The 25,902-nt window shown below is 49.5% G+C and overlaps 1 protein-coding gene across 3 annotated transcripts in view; it reads left to right on the top strand.

The window, feature by feature from the left end:
• The window catches only part of LOC136627321 (zinc finger protein 585A-like), a 368,397-nt gene that overhangs the window by 128,199 nt on the left and 214,296 nt on the right, over positions 1-25,902 (top strand). For 2 of the 3 annotated variants that reach the window (XM_066602323.1, XM_066602324.1), the window contains exons 4-5: positions 19,990-20,093; positions 20,428-20,607. In XM_066602323.1, the coding sequence (XP_066458420.1) occupies positions 19,990-20,093; positions 20,428-20,607 (284 nt within the window). Of the gene's footprint in view, positions 1-19,989; positions 20,094-20,427; positions 20,608-20,689; positions 20,814-25,902 lie in introns of all 3 variants that reach the window. The other variant, XM_066602327.1, reaches the window with a different exon arrangement.

Genomic DNA, 25,902 nt, shown 5'->3' with positions numbered 1-25,902 from the left:
ACAGTAAATGAAAAACGACAGCCGAGGGACAACCTAAACACTATGCGATAATATATCAGCGGTCGCTAGACTCCACAGGTAAGGGGGACCGAATCCTTTGGCCCACTAGCGCTAGCATTCTTATATAGAAGAAGCTAGACTCCACAGGTCAGGGGTCTGGGTCCTTTGGTCCACTAGAGCTAGCATTTTTATACAGAAGCTAAACGCTACTGGTCAGGGGTCTGGGTCCTTTGGCCCACTAGCGCTAGCATTCTTATGTAGAAGAAGCTAGACTCTACTGGTCAGGAGGACCAGGTCCTTTGGCCCGCTAGAGCTAGCATTCTTATATAGTGGAAGCTAGACCCTACTGGTCAGGGGGATCGGGTCCTATGGCCTACTAGAGCTTGCATTCTTATATAGAGGAAGCTAGACTCTACTGATTAGTGGGATGTGAGACCGGGTCCTTTGGCCCACTAGAGATATCATTCTTATATAATAAATAATAATAAACTTTATTTGTATAGCGCCAACATATTCCGCAGCGCTTACATAGACAGGGGGAATACAGAAAGACAAAAAGTACAAACATTACAGAACCACGGTTACATAGTAATCAGTTGATGGAAACAATAGGGGTGAGAGTCGTGCTCCAACGAGCTTACATACTACAAATAGTGGGGTGATACAGAAGGTAAAGGGGCTGGAGATGTGCACGGTATGGTCAGGTGGAGAGTGAGGGATGCTATACACATAGACAATGGTCAGACATTTAGCCGCGTGACGGCAGAAATTGTATGACTGCAGGAGCGATTTATGATGGTTAGCAGGGATTGCAGTCAATAGGTCAGGGAGCATGGTAGCAGGCGGAGTACAGAGGGGTTTGTTTAGGGAATGCGGTATGCCTCCCTGAAGAGGTGCATTTTTAGAGCACGCCTGAAGTTCTGAGTCCTGGATTGTTTGGGTAGCCTTTGGTAGTGTGTTCCAGAGGACCGGTGTTGCTCTGGAGAAGTCTTGGAGGTGGCAAAGAGAAGTTCGAATTAAAGGGGAGCTCAGTTTGGTTTCGTTAGCAGAACGGAGAGCCCGGGCTGGTTGATGGATTGAGATGAGGGAGGCAATATAGGGGGGCGCTGCACTATGGAGGGCTTTGTGGATGAAGGTAGCGAGTTTAAATTGAATTCTGTATTCTTTGACCAGCACAAGGCAGAGGCGTCCGAGTAGCGGCTGGACAGGAAGATGAGCCTGGCTGCAGCATTCAGGAGGGATTGGAGAGGGTAGAGTCTGGTGCAGGGGAGGCAAATCAGCAACGAGTTGCAATAATCGAGCCAGGAGTGCATGAGGGCAACAGTAAGTGTTGTAAGTGTCCACTGTGAGAAAAGAGTGGATTCTTGCGATGTTCTTGAGGTGCAGCTGACATGTTTGGGTGGGAGATTGGATGTAGGGGCAAAAAGAGAGATCAGAGACGAATATGACCCCAAGGCAGCGGGCATGTTGTCTAGGAGTTATGGTGGCGCAGCACACTGAGATGGAAATGTCAAGATGAGGTCGGTTAGTGGATGGTGGAAATACCAGTAAGTCAGTTTTAGAGAGGTTTAGTTTTAGGTAGAGAGAGGACATAGTGTTAGAGACAGCGGACAGACAGTCGGTGATGTTTTGGAGGAAAGGTGCATAGATGTCACGGGAAGAGGTGTATAGCTGGGTGTCATCAGCATACAGGTGGTATTGGAGGCCAAATCTCCTGATGGTTTGTCCAATAGGGGCTGTGTAGATAGAGAAAAGAAGGGGGCCGAGGACCGAGCCTTGGGGGACCCCAAGAGCAAGAGGAAGAGGAGGGGAGGTAGAGCCAGCAAAGGAGACGCTGAAAGAGCGGTCAGATAGGTAGGAGGAGAACCAGGAGAGAGCAGTGTCCTTTAGGCCAATGAAGCGAAGCTTACTGAGGAGGAGTTTGTGGTCAAGTGTCAAATGCTGCGGAAAGGTCGAGGAGAATCAGTAGGGAGTAATCGCCCCTCGATTTGGCTGTCAGTAGGTCATTGAATACTCTGGTAACGGCAGTTTCTGTCGAGTGTTGAGGTCGGAAGCCAGCTGGACTCTACTGGTCAGGAGGACCGGGTCCTTTGGCTCACTAGAGCTAGCATTTTCTTCATAAATGTTTTTAATAAACAATCGAGATATACATTCCACATTACATCAGTTAATTTGTCATTCTTGACATTTCTGGAATCGACGGTCTGGATCAAATTATAATTCTGGAACATATTATGACTGTCTTATTGGCAGATATGTACAGATATAATCTCAATATACATTAATTAAAAATAACAAAAAAACAAACTCAAACCTGTCACGACATCAGAGTTGTATGCCACCTCTCCCTTCTACTCAATATTCTATGGACGTTATGTATCTGTTTTCAGGGCCTGTTCCCAGTGCATCCAGGTATCTGAGACAAGTCCCTGATTCATACGGTGAAGAGCTGATAAAAGTCTTAAAGCCCCCCCACGGCAGCGGCACCGCCACGACAACTGGGACATTCTAGAGAGGAGGATGCCCCAATACCATCTGTTCCTGATACCAATACGTGTGCTAGAAACAATCCCTCAGTTTCTTCCTTTTTCTCTGTGTAAGAATTTCCCAGGTCTCAAAAAACGACTGCACTAGAGATGAGCGAGTATACTCGCTAAGGCACATTACTCGAGGGAGTAGTGCCTTAGCCTAGTATCTCCCCGCTCGTCTCTAAAGATTCGGGGGTCGGCGCGGGTGACAGGTGAGTTGCGGCGGGGAGCGGGGGGGGGGGGGGGGGGGGGGGGGGGGAGAGATTTCTCCTCCGTTCCTCCCCGCTCTCCCCCGCCGCTCCCCGCCCCCCGCAGCTTTAGAGACGAGCGGGGAGATACTCAACTAAGGCACTACTCGCTCGAGTAATGTGCCTTAGCGAGTATACTCGCTCATCTCTAGACTGCACCATCTTTTCTTTAAACAGCGAAGAGCTAGCATTCTTATATAGAGGAAGCTAGACTCTACTGGTCAGGGAGGCCGGGTCCTTTGGTCCACTAGAGCTAGCATTCTAATATAGATGAAACTAAACTCTACTGGTCAGGGGAACTGGGTCCTTTGGCCCACTAGGGCAAGAATTCTTATATAGAGGAAGCTAGGCTGCTGGTCAGGGAGACGGGTCCTTTGGTGCACTAGAGCTAGCATTCTTATACAAAGGAAGCTAGACTCTACTGGTCAGGGGGACCGGGTCCTTTGGTCCACTAGATCTAGCACTCTTATATAGCGGAAGCTAGACTCTACTGGTCAGGGGGTCCGGGTTCATTGGTCCACTAAAGCTAGCATTCTAATACAAAGGAAACTAGACTGCACTGGTCAGGGGGACCGGGTCGTTTGGCTCACTAGAGATAGCATTCTTATATAGAGAAAGCTAGACCCTACTGGTCAAGGGGACCGGGTACTTTGGCCCACTAGAGTAGGCATTCTTATATAGAGGCAGCTAGACTCTACTGGTCAGGGGGATGGGGTCCTTTGGCTCACTAGAGCTAGCATTCTTATATAGAGCAAGCTGGACTTTACTGGTCAGGGGGCCCAGGGCCACCGATCTGGCACATACAGGACCCAAATGGTGCCAAATGGACCCTACTGATTATAATGGGGTCTGTACAGCATTCTGACTAGCATTTTTCCAGGCAAAGTAGCGCATCTGCTTGGTGTTTTAATGCATTTTCCCAAAGATTTCTCTATTTGAAATAAAATAGAGCTTAAAAATCTGGATGACATTAATGACTTTTACAAGATAAGGGATCCTTCACACTGACGAGGGCAATAGCGGGCCATGAATGTTGGTGCCACATCACCGTTGCCATCTATGTGTAATTTCGGGATGTGATGTGTTTTCACGTGGAAACAGCCTCGCATCACTGCGGGGATGAAGGAATTCCCACTGCGGCACAGGATCGCGGAGTTTACCAATCGCTTTCAATGGGGCCGGCACTACTGTTGGCAGCCTCATTAAAAGCAATGAGCGATATCGCAGAAAGTTAGGACATGCTGTGATTTTATTCCTGCACAGCATCACAGTGCATCACCATGCAGGGAAGCATCACTGATGTTACTGACCCCATGCAAAACGACGGTTTCATATTTCTACGAGACACGGGTGTCTCACAATGCACAAATCTTCTAGTCTGAAGGCATCCGGACGAAGACCCCACAGAAAAATTTACATGAAGGAAATCTGATGAAACTGGATCTTTGCCTCCCCAATGCCGGTTATAGAAACTGGTATAACTCATCGCCAGAAGAATCAGAGCCCGAAAATCTCATGGAACTTCTGTAGACTAGGATAAGCGACCTTTACTGCAACAGGATCTACACTGAGGACACAGAAGAATACTGAATCCTGGGGGTGAAGGACCGGGAACCTCCGACCACAGTGGGGCAGCATTCTCACACATAGGAAATAAATGCTGGGGGGGGGGAGGGGTGAAGGACTGGGACCCTCCGACCAGGAGGGGGCAGCATCCTCACACAGAGGAAAAGAAATCCTGGGGGGTGAAGGACTGGGACTAATAAAGTCACCACAGAAAACGTTACATGAAGGAAGCCAAAATATGATGAAACGTGATATCCGCCTCTCAGCTGCTGGTTATAGAAACCGGTAAAAATGATCACCAGAAGAATTAAAGCCTGAAAGTCTCAGAGTTTCTGTAGACTACTGGGGCCTCACACGGGCGTATTTGGGTAAGGAAGCACTTTTGCGCCCGTCTGCGCACTTTACTGTGCATTTTCACATCCTAAGTTAAAGGGCTATTTAGCCTAATGATCCGCAGGTTGCTCTTTTCCTAGCAGAATTGCAGAGTGTTTCCTGCATTCTCTTGAACATTTGTGCACTTCCCATAGACTTCCATGGAGACCGCCCATGCAAAACCACCCTAAGGCGGCAAAGCATCCCGCAATTTCAAACTTTTGGTTGCAGCTTCCTGTGTCTAATGGCACATTTTAGCACTCCCAATCATTGCGATGGGTGATAATGAGCAGACAGCACTCAATTATGGGTCTGGAAAGCGCAGTCCATCGCTGTGATCGAACGCATGTCTACGAGGAGCCATTGACTTAATGAATTGTAGCGTTATACCGTGATTAACGAGGTCTAAGGGTGATTGTAAACGGAACAATCATTGTTCAAATGAGTGAAAGTGAGCGATAATCATTCAGTGTGACTGCCAGACGACAGAACGAAGAACAAGAAAATTGTTCGCTTTTCGCTCATTTCCTGCAGCTATTAAGGGTTAATCAGCGCTCATTCACTCCATCTCAGTCACTTATACGGCGAATGTGTAAGACAGAACGATTCTGAATTATTTCTGGTTGAACGACCAGCGATGTATCTGCCGGTATAAAAGGCCTTTAGATAAGAGTCCTTTACTGCAGCCGGATCTACACTGAGGACACAGGAGGATACTAAATCCTGGGGGGTGAAGGACCAGGACCCTTCGACCAGGAGCAGACAGCAATCTCACACAGAGGAAGAGAATTCCTTGGGGGTGAAGGACCAGGACCCTCTGACCAGGAGAGGGCAGTATCCCACCACAGGGGAAGAGAAATCCTTGGGGGCTATGGAACAGGACCTTCCGACCAGGAGGGGGAAGCATTCTCACACAAAGGGAGAGAAATCCTGTTGGGTGAAGGACTGGGACCCTCTGACCAGGAGGGGGCAGCATCCTCACACTGAGAAGGAGAAGTCCTGTTGGGTGAAGGACTGGGATCCTCTGACCAGGAGGGGGCAGCATCCTCACACTTAGAAGGAGAAATCCCGAGGGGTGAAGGACCAGGACCCTCGGGCCAAGAGGGGGCAGGCAGCATCCTCACACAGAGGAAGAGGAATCGTGGGCGTTGAAGAACCAGATGATCTGACAAGGAGGGGGCAGCATCCCCACATAGAGAAAGAGGAATCCTGGGGGGTGAAGGACCAGGACCCTCTGACCAGGAGAGAGCAAAATCTTCACACTGAGGAGAAATCCTGTGGGGTGAAGGACTGGAATCCTCTGACCAGGAGGGGGTAGTATCATCACACAGAGGAGAAATCCTGGAGGGTGAAGAACCGGGACCCACCGACCAGTAGGGCGCAGCATCGACACAGAAGAAGAGAAATCCTAGAAGGATGAAGGACTGGGACCCTCTGATCAGAAGACAGGAGCATACTCACACAGAGGAGGAGAAATCCAGGGGGTTAAGAAACGGGACCCTTCGACCAGGAGGCGGCAGCATCCTCACACAAAGGAAGACGAATCCTGGGCGGTGAAGGACCGGGACCCTCTGACCAGGAGAGGGCAGCATCCTCACACTGAGAAGGAGAAATCTTGTGGTGTGAAGGACCGGAACCCTCTAACCAGAAGGGGGCAGAATCCTCACACAGAGGAAGAGGAATCCTGGGGGTTGACAGACTGGCACTTTATGACAAGGAGATGCAGCATCCCCACAGAGGGGAAGAGAAATCCTGGGGGGTTATGGACCAGGACCTTCCGACTAGAAGAGGGAAGCATTCTCACACAGAGGGAGGGAAATCCTGTGGGGTGAAGGACCGGGACCCCCTGACCAGGAGAGGGCAGCGTCCTCACACAGAGGAAGAGAAATCCTGGGGGGGTGAAGGACTGGTACCATCTAACGAGGAGGGGGCAGCATCCCCACACAGAGGAAGAGAAATCCTGGGTGGTGAAGGACCAGGAGAGGGCAGTATCCCACCACAGGGGAAGAGAAATCCTTGGGGGTTATGGAACAGGACCTTCTGACCAGGAGGGGGAAGCATTCTCACACAAAGGGAGAGAAATCCTGGGGGGCGAAGGACAGGGACGCTCTGACCAGGAGCGGGAAGCATCCTCACACAGAGGAAGAGAAATCCTGGGGGGTGAAGGACTGGTACCATCTAACGAGGAGGGGGCAACATCCTCACACAGAGGAAAAGAAATCCTGGGGGGTGAAGGACTGGGACTAATAAAGTCACCACAGAAAACGTTACATGAAGGAAGAGAAATCCTGGGGGTGAAGTACCGGGACCCTCCGACCAGTAGGCGGCAGCATCAACACAGAGGAAAAGAAATCCTCGAGGGATGAAGGACCGGAACCCTAAGACCAGGAGGGGGCAGCATCCTCACACAGAGAAAGAGAAATCCTGGTGGGTGAAGGACTTGGAGCCTGTGACCAGGAGGGGGCAGCATCCTCACACTGAGAAGGAGAAATCCTGTTGGGTGAAGGAGCGGGAAACTCCTACCAGGAGGGGACAGCATCTTCACACAGAGGAAGAGAAATCCTTTGGGGTGACAGACCAGGAGGGGGCAGCATGCCCACTCAGAGGAAGAGAAATCCTGGGGGGTCAAGGACAGGGGCCCTCTGACCAGGAGGCGGCAGCATCCTCACAGAGGAAAAGAAATCCTCGAGGGATGAAGGACCGGAACCCTAAGACCAGGAGGGGGCAGCATCCTCACACAGAGAAAGAGAAATCCTGGTGGGTGAAGGACTTGGAGCCTGTGACCAGGAGGGGGCAGCATCCTCACACTGAGAAGAAGAGATCCTGTTAGGTGAAGGACCGGGAGCCTCTGACCAGGAGGGGGCAGCATCCTCACACAGAGAAAGAGAAATCCTAGTGGGTGAAGGACCTCGACCCTGTGACCAGGAGGGGGCAGCATCCTCACACTGAGAAGGAGAAATCCTGTTGGGTGAAGGATCGGGAAACTCCTACCAGGAGGGTACAGCATCTTCACACAGAGGAAGAGAAATCCTTTGGGGTGACAGACCAGGAGGGGGCAGCATGCCCACTCAGAGGAAGAGAAATCCTGGGGGGTCAAGGACAGGGGCCCTCTGACCAGGAGGGGGCAGCATCCTCACACTGAGGAAGAGGAATCCTGGGAGGTGAAGGATCGGGATCCTCCGACCAGTAGGCGGCAGAATCAACACTGAGGAAGAGAAATCCTCGAGGGATGAAGGACCGGAACCCTAAGACCAGGAGGGGGCAGAATCCTCACACAGAGGAAGAGAAATCATGGGGGTAAAGAATCGGGACCCTCTGACCAGGAGGGGGCAGCATCCTCACACTGAGAAGGAGAAATCCTGTTGGGTGAAGGACTGGGATCCTCTGACCAGAAGGGGACAGCATCCTCACACAGAGGAAGAGAAATCCTGGGTGATGAAGGACCAGGACCCTCCGACCAGGAGATGGCAGTATCCCACCACAGGGGAAGAGAAATCCTGGGGGGTTATGGACCAGGACCTTCCGACCAGGATGGGGGAGGCATTCTCACACAGAGGGAGCAAAATCATTGAGGGTGAAAAACCGGGACCCTCTGACCAGGAGGGGGCAGCATCCACACACAAAGGAAGAGAAATCCTGAAGGATCGGCACGCTCTGACCAGGAGGGGGCAGCATCCTCGCACAGAGCAAGACGAATCCTGGGGGGTGAAGAACCAGGACTGTCCGACCAGTAGGGTACAACATCGACACAGAGGTAGAGAAATCCTGGAGGGATGAAGGACCGGAACCCTCTGACCAGGAGAGGGCAGCATCCTCACACTGAGAAGGAGAAATCCTGTGGGGTGAAGGACTAGAACACTCTGACCAGAAGGGGGCAGAATCCTCACACAGAGGAAGATAAATCCTGGGGGGGGGGGTGAAGGACCAGGGCAGCATCCTTACACTGAGGTAGAGAAATCCTGGGGGGGGGGGGGGTGAAGGACCAGGGCAGCATCCTTACACTGAGGTAGAGAAATCCTGTGGGGTGAAGAAGCCAGACAAACCGACCATGAGCGGGCAGCATCCTCACACAGAGGAGAAATCCTGTGGGATGAAGGACTGGGACCCTCTGACCAGAAGGGGGCAGCAGCCTCACACAGAGGAGAAATCCTGTGGGATGAAGGACTGGGACACTCTGACCAGGAGGGGGCAGCATCCCCACAACGGGGAAGAGGAATCCTGTTGGGTGAAGGACTGGGATCCTCTGACCAGAAGGGGGCAGCATCCTCGCACAGAGGAGAAATCCTGTGGGATGAAGGACTGGGACCCTCTGACCAGGAGGGGGCAGCATCCCCACACCGGGGAAGAGGAATCCTGTTGGGTGAAGGACTGGGATCCTCTGACCAGAAGGGGGCAGCATCCTCACACTGAGAAGGAGAAATCCTGTTGGGTAAAGGAACGGGACCCTCTGACCTGGAGGGGGCAGCATCCTTACACTGAGAAGGAGAAATCCCGAGGGGTGACGGACCAGGACCCTCTGACCAAGAGGGGGCAGCATCGACACAGAGGAAGAGGAATCGTGGGCGTTTAAGAACCAGATGATCTGACCAGGAGGGGGCAGCATCCTCACACAGAGAAAAAGGAATCCTGGGGGCAACAAGACCAAGTCTTCCTGCATTTTACGCACAGCCCTCCCAGCAGCCTCCTCTTCTCCTCTCCACAGAACGCATTATTAGTAAACCCCTCCCCTTGCAGTCATGTGACCTCAGACCATGTGACTTCCTGTCCTCAGACCTCCTAGGAGCTCCTCCATTCCAGCATCTACCCCGGTGGAGGTACGGTAGGGTTGTGAGACCTTCTGCCATCAGCAGGTTGTATGTTGGGTCCTCATGAAGGAGCCGGCGCCCCCTGGTGGATGATGAGAGTCTCTCCCTGAAGTTACCAGCTGTAACCCTTTTACTGCCTGAGAGGTGACATGTGCTCCTCACACAGCAGGGGGGGACAATTGGGAGTTTAAGGGTTAATCACTGTAACCCTGCACTGGCCACTGAGTCCTATAGGGGCTGTGAGGAAGGGGCCCACTGAGGGATCTCCGACAGACGGCAGCTCAGGGGTTTTCTGCAGTGACAGGAAGAAGGTGGCATGTTGTCATCTGTAGGTCGGTGTGAGTCTTCCACACAGGGAAGCGCCGTCTATGGAGAGCAGCGCCATTGTTTATTACATTCACTGCAAGTCAGAAGTTGTAGAAGAGGAGGAAAACCTGCGGAACGTCCGGAGCGAACGCAGAAATTGTAGGGAGAAACACGGAGGATCCGTCGGTGAGCAACATAACTCTATCCGCCATCTAGACCACAGAAGACGTGTGTGATGTCACCGGTCACTATTATGTCACTACTGTCACCACTATCTGATGTCACCGGTCACTATTCTGTCACTACTGTCACCACTATCTGATGTCACCGGTCACTATTATGTCACCACTGTCACCACTATCTTATGTCACCGGTCACTATTCTGTCACTACTGTCACCACTATCTGATGTCACCGGTCACTATTATGTCACTACTGTCACCACTATCTGATGTCACCGCTCACTATTATGTCACCACTGTCACCACTATCTGATGTCACCGCTCACTATTCTGTCACTACTGTCACCACTATCTGATGTCACCTGTCACTATTCTGTCACTACCGTCACCACTATCTGATGTCACCTGTCACTATTCTGTCACTACTGTCACCACTATCTGATGTCACCGGTCACTATTCTGTCACCACTGTCACCACAATCTGATGTCACCGGTCACTATTCTGTCACTACTGTCACCACTATCTGATGTCAGCGGTCACTATTCTGTCACTACTGTCACCACTATCTGATGTCACCGGTCACTATTCTGTCACTACTGTCACCACTATCTGATGTCACCTGTCACTATTCTGTCACTACTGTCACCACTATCTGATGTCACCGGTCACTATTATGTCACTACTGTCACCACTATCTGATGTCACCGGTCACTATTCTGTCACTACTGTCACCACTATCTGATGTCACCGGTCACTATTATGTCACCACTGTCACCACTATCTTATGTCACCGGTCACTATTCTGTCACTACTGTCACCACTATCTGATGTCACCGGTCACTATTATGTCACTACTGTCACCACTATCTGATGTCACCGCTCACTATTATGTCACCACTGTCACCACTATCTGATGTCACCGCTCACTATTCTGTCACTACTGTCACCACTATCTGATGTCACCTGTCACTATTCTGTCACTACCGTCACCACTATCTGATGTCACCTGTCACTATTCTGTCACTACTGTCACCACTATCTGATGTCACCGGTCACTATTCTGTCACCACTGTCACCACAATCTGATGTCACCGGTCACTATTCTGTCACTACTGTCACCACTATCTGATGTCAGCGGTCACTATTCTGTCACTACTGTCACCACTATCTGATGTCACCGGTCACTATTCTGTCACTACTGTCACCACTATCTGATGTCACCTGTCACTATTCTGTCACTACTGTCACCACTATCTGATGTCACCAGTCACTATTCTGTCACTACTGTCACCTCTATCTGATGTCACCGGTCACTATTATGTCACTACTGTCACCTCTATCTGATGTCACCGGTCACTATTCTGTCACTACTGTCACCACTATCTGATGTCACCTGTCACTATTCTGTCACTACTGTCACCACTATCTGATGTCACCGGTCACTATTCTGTCACTACTGTCACCACTATCTGATGTCACCGGTCACTATTCTGTCACTACCGTCACCACTATCTGATGTCACCTGTCACTATTCTGTCACTACTGTCACCACTATCTGATGTCACCTGTCACTATTATGTCACTACTGTCACCACTATCTGATGTCACCTGTCACTATTCTGTCACTACAGTCACCACTATCTGATGTCACCGGTCACTATTCTGTCACAACCGTCACCACTATTTGATGTCACTGGTCACTATTCTGTCACAACCGTCACCACTATCTGATGTCACCGGTCACTATTCTGTCACTACCGTCACCACTATCTGATGTCACCGGTCACTATTATGTCACTACCGTCACCACTATCTGATGTCACCGGTCACTATTCTGTCACCACTGTCACCACTATCTGATGTCACCGGTCACTATTCTGTCACCACTGTCACCACTATCTGATGTCACCGGTCACTATTCTGTCACTACCGTCACCACTATCTGATGTCACCGGTCACTATTCTGTGACTACCGTCACCACTATCTGATGTCACCTGTCACTATTCTGTCACTACTGTCACCACTATCTGATGTCACCGGTCACTATTCTGTCACTACTGTCACCACTATCTGATGTCACCGCTCACTATTATGTCACCACTGTCACCACTATCTGATGTCACCGGTCACTATTCTGTCACTACCGTCACCACTATCTGATGTCACCTGTCATTATTCTGTCACTACCGTCACCACTATCTGATGTCACCGGTCACTATTCTGTCACTACTGTCACCACTATCTGATGTGACCGGTCACTATTCTGTCCCTACTGTCACCACTATCTGATGTCACCGGTCACTATTCTGTCACTACTATCTGATGTCACCTGTCACTATTCTGTCAGTACTGTCCCCACTATCTGATGTCACCTGTCACTATTCTGTCACTACTGTCACCACTATCTGATGTCACCGCTCACTATTATGTCACCACTATCTTATGTCACCGGTCACTATTCTGTCACTACTGTCACCACTATCTGATGTCACGGTCACTATTCTGTCACTACTGTCACCACTATCTGATGTCACCGGTCACTATTCTGTCACTACTGTCACCACTATCTGATGTCACCGGTCACTATTCTGTCACTACCGTCACTACTATCTGATGTCACCGGTCACTATTATGTCACTACTGTCACCACTATCTGATGTCACCGGTCACTATTCTTTCACTACTGTCACCACTATCTGATGTCAGCGGTCACTATTATGTCACTACTGTCACCACTATCTGATGTCACCGGTCACTATTCTGTCACTACCGTCACCACTATCTGATGTCACCGGTCACTATTCTGTCACTACTGTCACCGCTGTCTTATGTCACCGGTCACTATTCTGTCACTACCGTCACCACTATCTGATGTCACCGGTCACTATTCTGTGTGACACATGTAGATGAGGTGGGTGATTCGACGTATTCTGTCTGGAGCTTGTCGTCCGGGAACGAACCCTACTTGGTCCTTACCTATTGTGGGAGGACAGCTCGGTAGCGTGCGGGTTGGCGGCAATCAGAGACGGAAAACCAGCGTCTGTAGTCCAAAAGCAGGCGTGACCTGCGTTTATTTTATAACAGAAAACAAAAGTCCTGCCTTAGCTTCAGGCAAACAAAAACTATAGTCCAAATATACAGCTCTCAGGCCGTCCCGGCCTGACCAGGTCGCTCTTGGTAAGTGCAGCACACGGCAGGGCTCCTGACTCCAGCCGGTCACACAGGCTGCCCGGGTTCAGCAGCCATCTTAGTTCCCCCCTGTGTCCGTGCATCTGCTACCTTTTATATGCCCCATTCTGGCTCAGTCTCAGCCCCTGGGCTGATTGACCTCGCCCACACCCTGTAGTGGAGGAGGTGGAATGGATGGCCCCACTACCAACCTGACATCCATTCCAATAAAAAAACAGGACCAGATTTTTAAAGGACAGATCTCCAGCAACTGCTTGCTGGAGACCACATTACACTCCTGGTTTTCCCACGTCCCAATAGCGGGACGTGACCCTCCTCCAGTACCCTTATGCGTAATACCTGAACCGAGGGGCGACGTTGCGACCATCCACCACTACGCCCCTCAGTACCTCACATACCCTCCCCCTCTGCTCGAACCCATAGGGGCGAACACTTTTACTACTCAAGCAGTGGGTTCGGGACAACGCATCGGCATTTCCTTGTAGCTTGCCAGCTCTGTGCTCTACATCAAATTTAAAGTTTTGTAAAGCAAGGAACCACCTCGTCACCCGAGCGTTTCGCTCTTTGGCCTGACTCATCCAGGTGAGAGGGGAGTGGTCTGTCACCAATCTGAAATGTCGTCCAAGCAGATAGTACCGTAGGGACTCTAAAGCCCACTTTATCGCCAGACACTCTCGTTCCACAATGCTATAATTTCTCTCTGCGGGGGTAAGTTTCCTACTAATATAGGTGTCTGGGTGCTCCTCGCCTCTAACTGCTTGGGAAACGACAGCCCCCACACCTACATCAGACACATCTGTCTGTACTACAATTGTTTTGCTGAAGTCGGGAGTAATTAAGACCGGCTCTCTACACAGGGCTGTCTTTAACTTCCGAAATGCCTGCTCGGGCTCGTTATTCCACTTGATCATGATGGAACTTTTTCCTTTTGTTAGCTCTGTCAAGGGCGCTGCTATGGTGACGAAGTTAGGGATGAACCTACCGTAGTAGCCTACAATCCCTAGAAACGCCCTCACCTGTTTCTTGGTCAATGGTTGGGGCCAGTTTTGGATGGCCTCTACCTTATTAATTTGGGGCTTAATAACTCCTCGTCCTATTATGTACCCCAAATAACGTGCTTCTTCCACTCCCAACGTACACTTCTTGGGGTTTGCCGTTAACCCTGCATCCCTGAAGGAATTAACTACTCCCTGTACTTTTGCCAAGTGATTTTCCCAGTCGTTGCTAAATATAATGATGTCATCCAGCTAGGCAGAGGCATACCGACGGTGAGGTCTCAGGATGCTATCCATCATTCTTTGGAACGTAGTCGGTGCCCCATGTAGCCCAAAAGGTAGGCAGACAAACTGGAAGAGTCCCTCATTAGCCTTTAGAAAATATCAGTGCTCCCCTTCTACAAAAATTTTTACTAAGAACTGGCAGGAGGAGAAGGGGTCTGCCTGGGTCTGACACCCCCCTCCCCCCTGCTGTTGCGGGCAGATGCGGGCATCACACTGTCTCTTCTGCATGAACTGCTCTTTTACTTTCTATCAGCACTGCTGAAGTTACTCCTCTGCAGTGCTGTGTGCTTTCCACCAGTATTGCCTGAGTTAACCCTTCTCCTTGCTCTCAGCCAAGCTGCAGGGCTATTTAACCTGAGCTGGGAAACTTGCTCCTTGCCAGAAAATCAGTGGTGTTTGTTTCCTGTTCTCAGCTAGCTATTCTGATCTTGGGCTACTGTGTACCGACCCTTGAACCTGTTTGCAGGACTTGCCTGCCTTGATCCTTAGACTTGTAACCCGGATTTTGATTATATACCGCCTTCTCCGACATAAGGTCCATATCTAGACTCTGCGCTTTGTCCTGTTTCGTGGTGCGTTTCACCAGTGTCGCCGACCAACAGCCAACTACACCGGGACTACTCCAACCATCGGGTGTTGCAAAGGCCAAATATAAAATACAAGGGCAGATTGGGGTTTGGTGGTGGATGTGTCCATAGAAGGCCAGAGAGCTTTGTTACACAACCATATTATTATGTGGTGTAAGGTCCCGATTCCTGCAGAGCTCAAGCACTTCTTGTTTGTGCATAATTTTAGCACAGTTTTTATTGATAAGTTTTACAGAAAAAGGTCTGAATGCCCTCCGACGTAGAAAAGTGGGTGCAGAGGTCAGCAAACAGTAAAATATTGTGAAAGCGATCGGGGACTGTAGGGGATCACCTGGCGACAGACGTTATTTACTCTTTAATGTGATGAACATGGATACGTGTGATGACCTCCCTTGTTGTGGACCTGGGCAGTGATTAAGGCTCAGAAGCCTGTGCGCCCGGTCTGTAATGCGATCGTATCTGGTACCTGTAATAGGTCTTATGTTTTACTGGGGTTGTGTTAGAAGGGGTTTCACTGTAATTCTCTGCAGAGTATGGAGTGGCAGGCAGTGAAGGGGTTAATGCTGAGATTTCCTCTCAGCGCTCCCCTCAGCCTTTTCCTCCTCAGCAGCGCCCATTACAGGCTCTGAGGGAGCTGCTGCAGAGGTTGGACTGCTGGATGATGATGGCAGCGCAGGGAGGGAATCCTCCAGCAGAGGGGAATCCCTCACAGCCTACAATTCTGTGGAGTTTACTAGAGGAGGCCGTTTCCCTGTCTGCTCTCTGTCTGCCGGCGCCATGTTGGATTTCCCTGCTGGCAGGGAAGAACTTTGTGAGCTTCAGAGGGCTCTTCTTCTTACCTCTGACCATCACAACTGGTGCCAGCGATGTCAGGAGATGTTAGGCAGGTCCTGTTGTGTGAATCCCAGGTTTCCACTGCCTGTAGTGCTGATTACATGCTGTTAGGTCTGGCAGAGAAGAGCTAAGCATCCTCCAACATCAGTCACTGCCCCCCCCCCCCCAATTATTATTTTACTTGCCCGTTGTTGAACCCGCTCAAGCTCTGTCATGTCCTTCTTGAGTCAATACTATAGACTATATTCCATGTGTGAATATTATCTATAGTATTGACTCAAGAAGGACATGTCAGAGCTTGAGCGACTTGTAAAGAAGAACAATCCTCTCCTCATGTGTCCGTAGACCTATTTTGATGCACCCCATTATCCTATTTGCCTTGACAGCAGCTGCCTGACACTTGTTGCTCTAGTTACGTTTACAGTTATCTAAATTCCCCAAGTCCTTCCCTAAGCCATAAACTTCATATGTTTCTTTACAAGTTATTTTGGTGGCTTTTTTATACAGAGATGTTTTTTTAGAATTTTTTTTTTCAATTGCAGAAATAGACAAGAAAACTCGCATGTACGTTGCAGACATCTATATTGTGCTCTAAAACACTGCAGCGCTTCAGAAAAACCACAGCAAAAAGCAGCTCTGAACTTGGAGAAGAGTCAGTGGGGCGGTCGCTGCCGACTTCTCCCTGCCTGGGTCGCTTATCAGTCCAATTGATCCGGGTGAGGAGAACCCTGTCGGGATTTTGTGTTGCCTGTAGTTCATAAAACTCACAAAACAGCTTCTCTTTAATATCATCTTAAAGGTGTTTTCCCATGAATTGCTTCATTACCCCTGTGTCCTTCCTGGTTGCTGCTGACCAGGACATGTGACTGCTGCAGCCAATCACTGCCCACAGCAGAGACCTTTTATAGCCAGTGATTGGCTGCGGCAGTCACATGTCCTGGTCAGCAGCAACCAGGAAGGACACGGGTTGTGAAGCATTTTTAAGCAATGGAAAAAAACACGAATGTTTCCCCTTATTATCACCAGTAAATTTATAATGTTTTTTTTACATTGTTTCATATTGTTTCCATTCAGGTCCTACATGACTGATTCATCAAAGATGGAGAAGGACAGAAACAAGATGGCTGAAAGTGTATTAAATCTCACCCTAGAGATACTCTTCCAGCTTACTGGGGAGGTGAGAGATTCTGATGATGTCACAATACATCATTCTTATCTGTGGTAATTACAGATGATGTCACTAGATGGGGGAGAGATTCTGATGATGTCACATCATTCTCATCTATGGTAATAACAGATGATGTCACTAGAGGGGGGAGAGATTCTGATGATGCCTGATTACATCATTCTTATCTATGGTAATAACAGATGATGTCACTGGAGAGGGGAGAGATTCGGATGATGTCACATTACATCATCCTTATCTATGGTAATAACAGATGATGTCACTGGAGAGGTGATGGACTCTGGAAATGTCTGTAGTGATATTTATTAATGTCTCCCCATATATAGGATTACACAGTAGTGAAGAAGACCTCTAGTGATGGCTGTCTGGGCCCTGTGTGTGATGGATGGGGAAGATCCCTGAGCCCAATTATGGCTCCCCCACCTCACCCCCCGATACATGAGGACATCAATGTGCAGAAGATTCTTGAACTCACCAACAAGATGATTGAGCTGCTGACTAGAGAGGTGACGCTGCAGGGAATGCTGGGACATTATACAGTAACAGCACTGGAGGCTTCTGGGTAATGACTGTATATTGTGTTGTCAGGTTCCTATAAGGTGTCAGGATGTCGCTGTCTATTTCTCCATGGAGGAGTGGGAGTATTTAGAAGGACACAAGGATCTGTACAAGGAGGCCATGATGGAGACCCGCCAGCCGCTCCCATCACCAGGTAATGGATATATTTAGCAGGATTGTAGCTGGGGGGAGTGGGGCATGTGCCCCTGGTGCTTGTAGGGAGGAAGGTGCTGGGCAGGCAGGACACTGTGCTAGTTGGATTAGTGAAGCCACTAACTACACAGTTGTTGATTAAAGTCAGTGTATAATCAGTAGGCCTACATATCAGCAATACACATTTAATCGCTGATATGTAAGCATCCCGGTCCTACAGTGATGTTAGTCAGCGACTGCACGGCGGACGGCTGCTGTATCAAGCGGTAGCAAGAGAATGTGGCTACAGAAGATCTCGGCTCCACCAGCCCGACTGCTACAGTAGGTGACGGCGGTGCAGGGCTGGAGAGGTGCCTTGGCCCATGCTGTCCTAGACCCCCAAACTATCACCACCAGCTCTTTCTTTGCATTTAGTGCTTTCAGGCCCGGAGGAGGAGGGATCCGGCATCACCGGTAAGAGCTGCTAGGTTGTATCTACAGAGTGCAGCATGCCTTCATTGTGAAGCATGTGTAGTGGGGGTAGTGGGACTGTCCAGCGCAGTGAGAGAGAGCTAGGGTGATGACAGGTAGGTGCTGAAAGGAGGGGGGGGTGGGGAGAAAGTGACGCTGCGTCGGGAGTGAGAAGATTGTCCTATAGGAAGATCTTGTGCTTGATTGTCTTTCCTTCCCCCACCCTTTCTTTCAATGAGCAGTACTTCATACTGTACTATTATATTATTACTAATACAGGGGGAAGGAAGGGGGTTATATTTTCTCTTTTTGGGGCAGCTGCTCCAATTATACATGGTAGTACTGGATGCACCAGGGGTGTCTATTATGCAGTTTTTGGTATTATTACCCTCATTTAGTGCTTGTATTTTACTCTATAGGGCATATTAATAAAATTATGTTTTACTGCTACATTTAGTGATTTACCTGCATTATTATTTGCTGTGACTTACTGAAAAATGTAAGCAACATAATGAGTTACCATCCATTATTAATTACTACTGGGAGAGGCTCAGCAAGCAAGATTCAGATGTGGGGCTGCACAACGCTTTTACCCTGGGTGCAGGAAACCCAGCTACGCCTCTGGTATTGACCATATTTTTAGACTATTAGACACACTTGACTATAGTATACACCCCGGCCTCAGACAAAAGAAAATAGGAAAAAAATGTTTTATACTAATGTCACTAACTTCTCCAGAGTAGTGTCAGGGTTTGGTGTTGTAGGGTAGACAGGGGGTTAATATTTTATTATAATAGTAATATAATCTACAATAATAAAGGTGATGGGAGGGGAACAACAGAACGCCTGTCGGAATGAGCCCTATGTAGTTCTCCGGCACTGATGAAGTGCCCACATGGATCTTCTCTTTGGATGGCGGTCCTATGTTTGTAGCCAGAAGTTCTAATAAATGCTTGTTTTTATTCTCAGTGATGCTGGAGGACCACAAACTGGTATATATCCTCCTGCACACTTGTACGCTCACTCCTGCCATCTCTGTGCACTGGGAGTTCACTGTGACACTGGACACCTGCATTCCTGACCTATTGTAGCAGTGATGTCCTCTGTCTACTTACTCTGCATTCACTTGTACATCATCTCTCAGTGGTAACCCCCTCCCCAGTAATGCTTCAGCTCCAATAACTGCACATTATTACACAGCATGGCCTCCTCCCATGACTTGTATGCCCTGTCTATAAGGTCAGCCTCGTCTCAGTGTCGCAGATTGCCTGTGTGCCGGGGATGGAGACGGGATTCAGCAGACTGAGGAAAGAGGAATAAGAAGGATGTAGAGAAGACTGCAGTGCAGGCTAGGATCAGTCACTCAAGGGTTACTCAGAGTGACAGCTCTCTGCTGGGGTCTACGAGGGGGGGACAAGTTATCACTGTTCTGCGATGGCTGTACGTTGGACAGGGAAGGGGGAGACCATTCAGATTACTTCACAACCTCTTTCCTGGTTGCTGCTTACCAGGACATGTGACTGCTGCAGCCATTCACTGCCCACAGCAGAGACCTTTTATAGCCAGTGATTGGCTGCAGCAGTCACATGTCCTGGTCAGCAGCAACCAGGAAAGACACAGGGGTTGTGAAGCAATTATAAGTAATAAGAAAACACTTATAAATGTTTCCTCTTATTATCTCAAAAGACAGTTATAATGTCTTTTTTTTTTTTTTTTTACACCGGTTCATATTCTTTCCATTTAGGACCCTACATGACTGATTCATCAAAGATGGAGAAGGACAGAAACAAGATGGCAATAAGTGTATTAAATCTCACCCTAGAGATACTCTTTCAGCTCACTGGGGAGGTGAGAGATTCTGATTATGTCACATTATATCATACTTATCTATGGTAATAACAGATGATGTCACTGGAGGTGAGAGATTCTGATGATGTCACATTACATCATTCTATCTATGGTAATAACATGATGTCACTGGAGGGGGGAGAGATTCTGATGATGTAACATTACATCATTCTTATCTATGGTAATAACAGATGATGTCACTGGAGAGGGGAGAGATTCTGATGATGTAACATTACATCATTCTATCTATGGTAATAACAGATGATGTCACTGGAGAGGTGATGGACTCTGGAAATGTCTGTAGTGATATTTATTAATGTCTCCCCATACACAGGATTACACAGTAGTGAAGAAGACCTCTAGTGATAACTGTCGGGCCCCTGTGTGTGATGGATTGGGAAGACCCCTGAGCCCAATCACGGGGCCCCCACCTCACCCCCTGATACATGAGGACATCAATGTACAGAAGATTCTAGAACTCACCAACAAGATGATTGAGCTGCTGACTGGAGAGGTGACGCTGCAGGGAATGCTGGGACATTATACAGTAACAGCAGTGGAGGATTCTGGGTGATGACTGTATATTGTGTTGTCAGGTTCCTATAAGGTGTCAGGATGCCGCTGTCTATTTCACCATGGAGGAGTGGGAGTATTTAGAAGGATACAAGGATCTGTACAAGGACGCCATGATGGTGACCCGCCAGCCGCTCCCATCATCAGGTAATGGATGTATTTAGCAGGATTGTAGCTGGGAGGGAGGAAGGTGCTGGGCAGACAGAAAACTGAGCTAGTTGTATTAGTAGAGCCACTCACTTCATGGTTGTTGAGTAAAGTCAGTGTATAATCAGAAGGCCTACAGATCAGCAATACTCAATTACTAATAGCTGACATGTAAGCATCCCGGTCCTACAGTGATGCTAGTCAGCGACTGCACGGCGGACGGCTGCTGTATCAAGCGTTAGCAAGAGAATGCGGCTGCAGAAGATCTCTGCTCCACCAGCCCTACTGCTACAGTATCAGGCGGCGGTGCAGGGCTGGAGAGGTGCCGTGGCCCATGCTGCCCCCGAACCCCAAACTATCCCCACCAGCCCCTCCTCCACTTTGCATTTACTGCTTGCAGGCCCGGAGGAGGAGGGATCCGGCATCACCGGTAAGAGGTTGTGGCTACAGAGTGCAGCATGCCTTCATTGTGCTGCTATGAGTCAAACGATGAGTACTGCTATGTGTCAAACGACGGTGCTGGATAATGGGAAAGGAGAACGGAGAGGGACTGTTAGATACTAAGGTCAGGACCTGAGAATGGGATGGTGAGGGAATGGAAAGAAAAAATGAATTTTGTGAAAGTATGGATGTAAAAAGTGTGGCACTGGTGATAATAATGCTTGGTAGGATATTGGTATGGTATTTAGGAGGTGTATGGAATGAATTATGATGTGGTGTTATGATTAGAGATGAGCAAGCACCAAAATGCTCTGGTGCTCGTTACTCGAGTCAAACTTTTTCGTAATGCTCAAGAGCTCGTTTCAAATAACGAACCACATTGAAGTCAATGGGACTCTCGAACATTTTTGAAGGTGACCCATGCTCCTCATGGGGAAGGTTGTGCGAATCGCCTGAAAACATCAGAAAGTGATGGAAACAGAAAAGCATAGGGAACAGCAGGGGCAGCATGTATGGATGCATCTTAGGCTCTCAGGTCACACTATTAAGCCAAATTGTGGGCAAGAGCCTGGCGGTCAACCCCTTAACAATTTAGTTGGGACAGACCATAATCAGCAAGGCACACATGCTGGCACACCTTATCTAAGCACCACACTAGGTGCAACAAAGGCCAATCACTGCCTGCGGGTGACACCACTGCCTCTTCTCCTGTGTTACATTCTGGCATTGCTGTCCACTCCCCACCAAGACGCAGGCACGAGGATGCGTCCACAGCATACTGAAAATTTTTCCCAGCGCTGCATCCATCTGTCCACATCCCAGACAGGGTAAGGTGCACCCCTTCGCGTACTTCGCCGACGGGAGCTTCACGACGCCGTAGGACGGTCCAACGCTGCCCCTGCACGGAGCGGCATGTGAAAGAGGAGCGGCCCTTTCCTCTCGTCCTGGGGGTTCAGGTCAACCCGCCTTTGTCCAGGAGTACTGGCGGAGAGCTAGTGGTCTTGACCTATTTTCTCAAAGTGCCGAGAAGGAGTGGGGATGCGCACACTGGAGTCAATGCACCGTAGCCGCCCTTCTGACGACTTTCTTTGGGACACAGCCACGGAGTCCCTGGGTCCCCACTCTGCCGATCTGCCCGTGGTAGCTGGCGGGTGGCCGTCCGATGTGGGCACCTCCTCCAAGCGTCTGCCAGTTGAGGAAGTGGTGCAAATAGAAAAAAATATATATCTCCACGAGGGGCTTGTTAACCAGTGCCCCGGGGAAGGACAACATGAACCGTTAAGAAATTAGTGGCCAAAGATGGTTACCGTGCTGGGATACGTTTCCGTACGCCGGGTGACCCTTTTAAAGTTGTGCTTTATAGCTGACAAATCGCAGACAAATTAATGTATAATTGTAAGTGCTATCTCATGCCACCTCCGTCGCAGCATTTCATTAGCCACAAACGCCAGCATAGTGGGGACTCAGAGGCCAGTACTTCTACATTGTTTATGAAGAAAGCAACCCATTTTAAATAGAATTTTTTTTTTAACCAACATTGCAGGTGAGAACCTGAAAGATCTGTGGAGCGAGAGTGCAGGGTAATTGTTTACCAGGAGTATAGGTGAACCCCTGAAACATTAGTTTACCAAGAGTATAGGCGAACCCCTGAAACATTTGTTGAGCAAGAGTATAGGTGAACCCCTGAATGATTTGTGTACCAAGACTATAGGCAAAGCCCTGAAACATGTCCCAAGACTATAGTCGAAGCCCTAAAACATGTGGACCAAGACTATAGGCGAACCCCTGAAACGTGTACCAAGACTATAGGCGAACCCCTGAAACATTTGTGTACCAAGAGTATAGGCGAACCCCAGAAACAATTGCTTTACCAAGAATATAGGCGAACCCCTGAAACATCTGTGTACCAAGCGTATAGGCGAACCCCGGAAAAATTTGTGTACCAAGAGTATAGGTGTACCTCTGAAAAAGTTGTTTACCCAGAGTGCAGGTGAAACCCTGAAAATTTTTTTTAAAATAGAGTTCATACTTGCTTAATTTGCTAACTGAGCCTGTAGGCAGCCCTCCGTAAAAAATTAGTTTTTACAGAGCATGCTGACATGCTGGTTTAGCAGGAGGAGGAAGAAAATCAGAAAAGGATAGTTCAAGCTACTTCTTCCCTTTTTTGGAGGAATAGAGGGTGCATGGTTCTCCAGTTCCAGCTTAAAGATACTTTATATTATGCTGCTTTCCACTGGTGGAGAAGAAAGGTCAGGGGAAATCCAGGCTTTGTTCATCCTAATGAGTGTAGACCTGTCGGTGCTGTCAGTTGACAGGCGGCTACGCTTATCCGTGATAATTCCCCCAGCAGCACTACACACCCTCTGTGATAAGACGCTACCGGCAGGGCAGGCCAGCACCTCCAATGCGTACAGTGCAAGTTTGTGCCATGTGTCAAGCTTTGACACCCAATAGTTGTATGGAACAGAGGGATTACAGAGGACGTTGGTAAGATCGGCTATGTACTCCCACACCATCTTTTTACAGTGTTCCCTCCTACTCAGCCTAGACTGGGGAATGGTGACACAGTCTGGCTGGGGAGCCATAAAACTGACAAAGGCCTAGGAGAGTGTCCCCCTTCCTGCGCTAGACATGCTGCCTGATTCCTGCGTCTTCCCTGCTAGTTGTCCCAATGAACTACGTTCTCTACCGCTAGCATTGTCAGATGGGAACTTTAGTATCAGCTTTTCCACCAGGGCCTTGTGGTATTGCATCACTCTCGTACTCCTTTCCTCTTCGGGAATGAGAGTGGAAAGGTTTTCCTTATACCGTGGGTCGAGAAGGGTTAGCAGTAATCTGTGTTGGCAAGAATGCGTCTAACGCGAGGGTCACGGGAAAGGCAGCTTAACATGGAGTCAGCCATGTGTGCCATGTGAGTTCAGTATGCAACACATCGCTTTCTTCACTAGGAGGATGACTCTCAGTCTCCTTCTCCTCCTCCTCTTCAGCCCATACACGCTGAACAGATGTGAAGGAAGTAGCATGGGTACCCTCTGCAGTGTGGGCAGCAATCTCTTCCCACTTCTCCTCCTCCAATACGTGCTGAGAAACAGATATGCGGGTGGTCTGGCTAGACCACCCTCATATCACCCGATTGAACATGTGCGCCAGGCATGGCACATATGTTAGTCTGCCAAGCTGCACAGCCACCACAAGGTTACGGCCATTATCACACACGACCATGCCTGGTTGGAGGTTCAACGGCAAAAGCCACAGATCTGTCTGCTAGGTCAAACCCTGTAACAGCTCTTGGGAGGTGTGCCTCTTGTCACCAAGCTGAGTAGTTTCAGCACGGCCTGTTGACGCTTCCCCATAGCAGTGCTGCAGCGCCTCGAGCTACTGACTGAAGGAGACGTGCTCACAGATGGTGAAGACGGGACAGATGGAGAGGTGGAGGAGGAGGAGCAGAGCAGAGGGGGTATGGAGGAGGTGGCAAAATAAGCCAGAGAAACCATGACCGAGGTAGGACCCGCAATCTTCGGTGTGGGTAGCACGTGAGCGGACCCATCGTCAGACTCGGTCCCAGCCCCCACCAGGTTAACCCAATGTGCCGTCAGGGAGATGTTATGTCTCAGCCCGCCAGCACTTGTCCATGTGTTGGTGGTTAAGTGGTCCTTCCCAGTAACCGCGTTGGTGAGGACACGGTTTATATTCCGTGACAAATGCTGGTGTAGGGCCGGGACGGCGCAGCGGGAAAAATATTGGTAACTGGGGACCGAGTAGCGAGGGACGGCCGCCACCATGAGGTTGTGGAAAGCCTCCGTTTCTACCAGCCTATATGGCAGCATCTCCAGGATCAGTAGTTTGTAGATATACACGTTTAGCGATTGTGCATGCGGGTGGGTGGCCGCATATTTCCGCTTGCGCTCTAATGCTTGGGTTATGGACATATGGACAGCTGAACGCTGCGAAGGAACACATTAGTGGAGGCAGCGGAGGACCGTGGAGGTGAAGGGGTGGGTGCAGGCCGGGAGACGCTCTTGCCTGCGTTCTGGGAGGGGGATTGCATCTCTGTGGCAGGATGTAACATAGGGGAAGAGGCCTACAGTGTGACCCGCAGGCGGTGAATGGCCTTCATTCCACCTCATTGGGTGCTTAGCCATTATATACCTGCGCATGCTGGTGGTGGTCAGGCTGGTAGTGGTGGCTCCCCTGCTGATCTTGGTGCAGCACAGGTTGCCCACCACTGTTCGTCGGTTGTCCGCGCTCTCATTGAAAAACCTCCAGACCTTCGAACACCTAGCCCTCTGCACGGGAGCTTGCCACGAGGAGGTGTTGTGGGGAACAGTTGGGGGATTACTTGCTGTGGCCCTGCTTCTCCCTCTGGCCACCCCACTGCCTCTTCCAACCTGTTTTGGTGCTGCACTTGCCTCCCCCTCTGAAGCGCTGTCTTCAGTAGGCTTTCCAACTCAGGTGGGGTCAGTCACTTCATCATCCACAAGCTCTTCCTCTGAATCCTCAGTCTGCTCCTTCCTCAGATTTACTGCCCTAACAACAACCTCACTGACAGACAACTGTGTCTCATCATCATCATCTACAAATAGCTCTTGAGACACTACTTGGGAGTCCCCACCCTCATCATCCTGAGTCTGTGAAGGGTCCAAATTTT

The sequence above is a fragment of the Eleutherodactylus coqui genome, chromosome 5, assembly GCF_035609145.1.
Source record: "Eleutherodactylus coqui strain aEleCoq1 chromosome 5, aEleCoq1.hap1, whole genome shotgun sequence".
NCBI lineage: Eukaryota > Metazoa > Chordata > Amphibia > Anura > Eleutherodactylidae > Eleutherodactylus > Eleutherodactylus coqui.
This window is presented reverse-complemented; position numbering and strand designations above follow the sequence as displayed.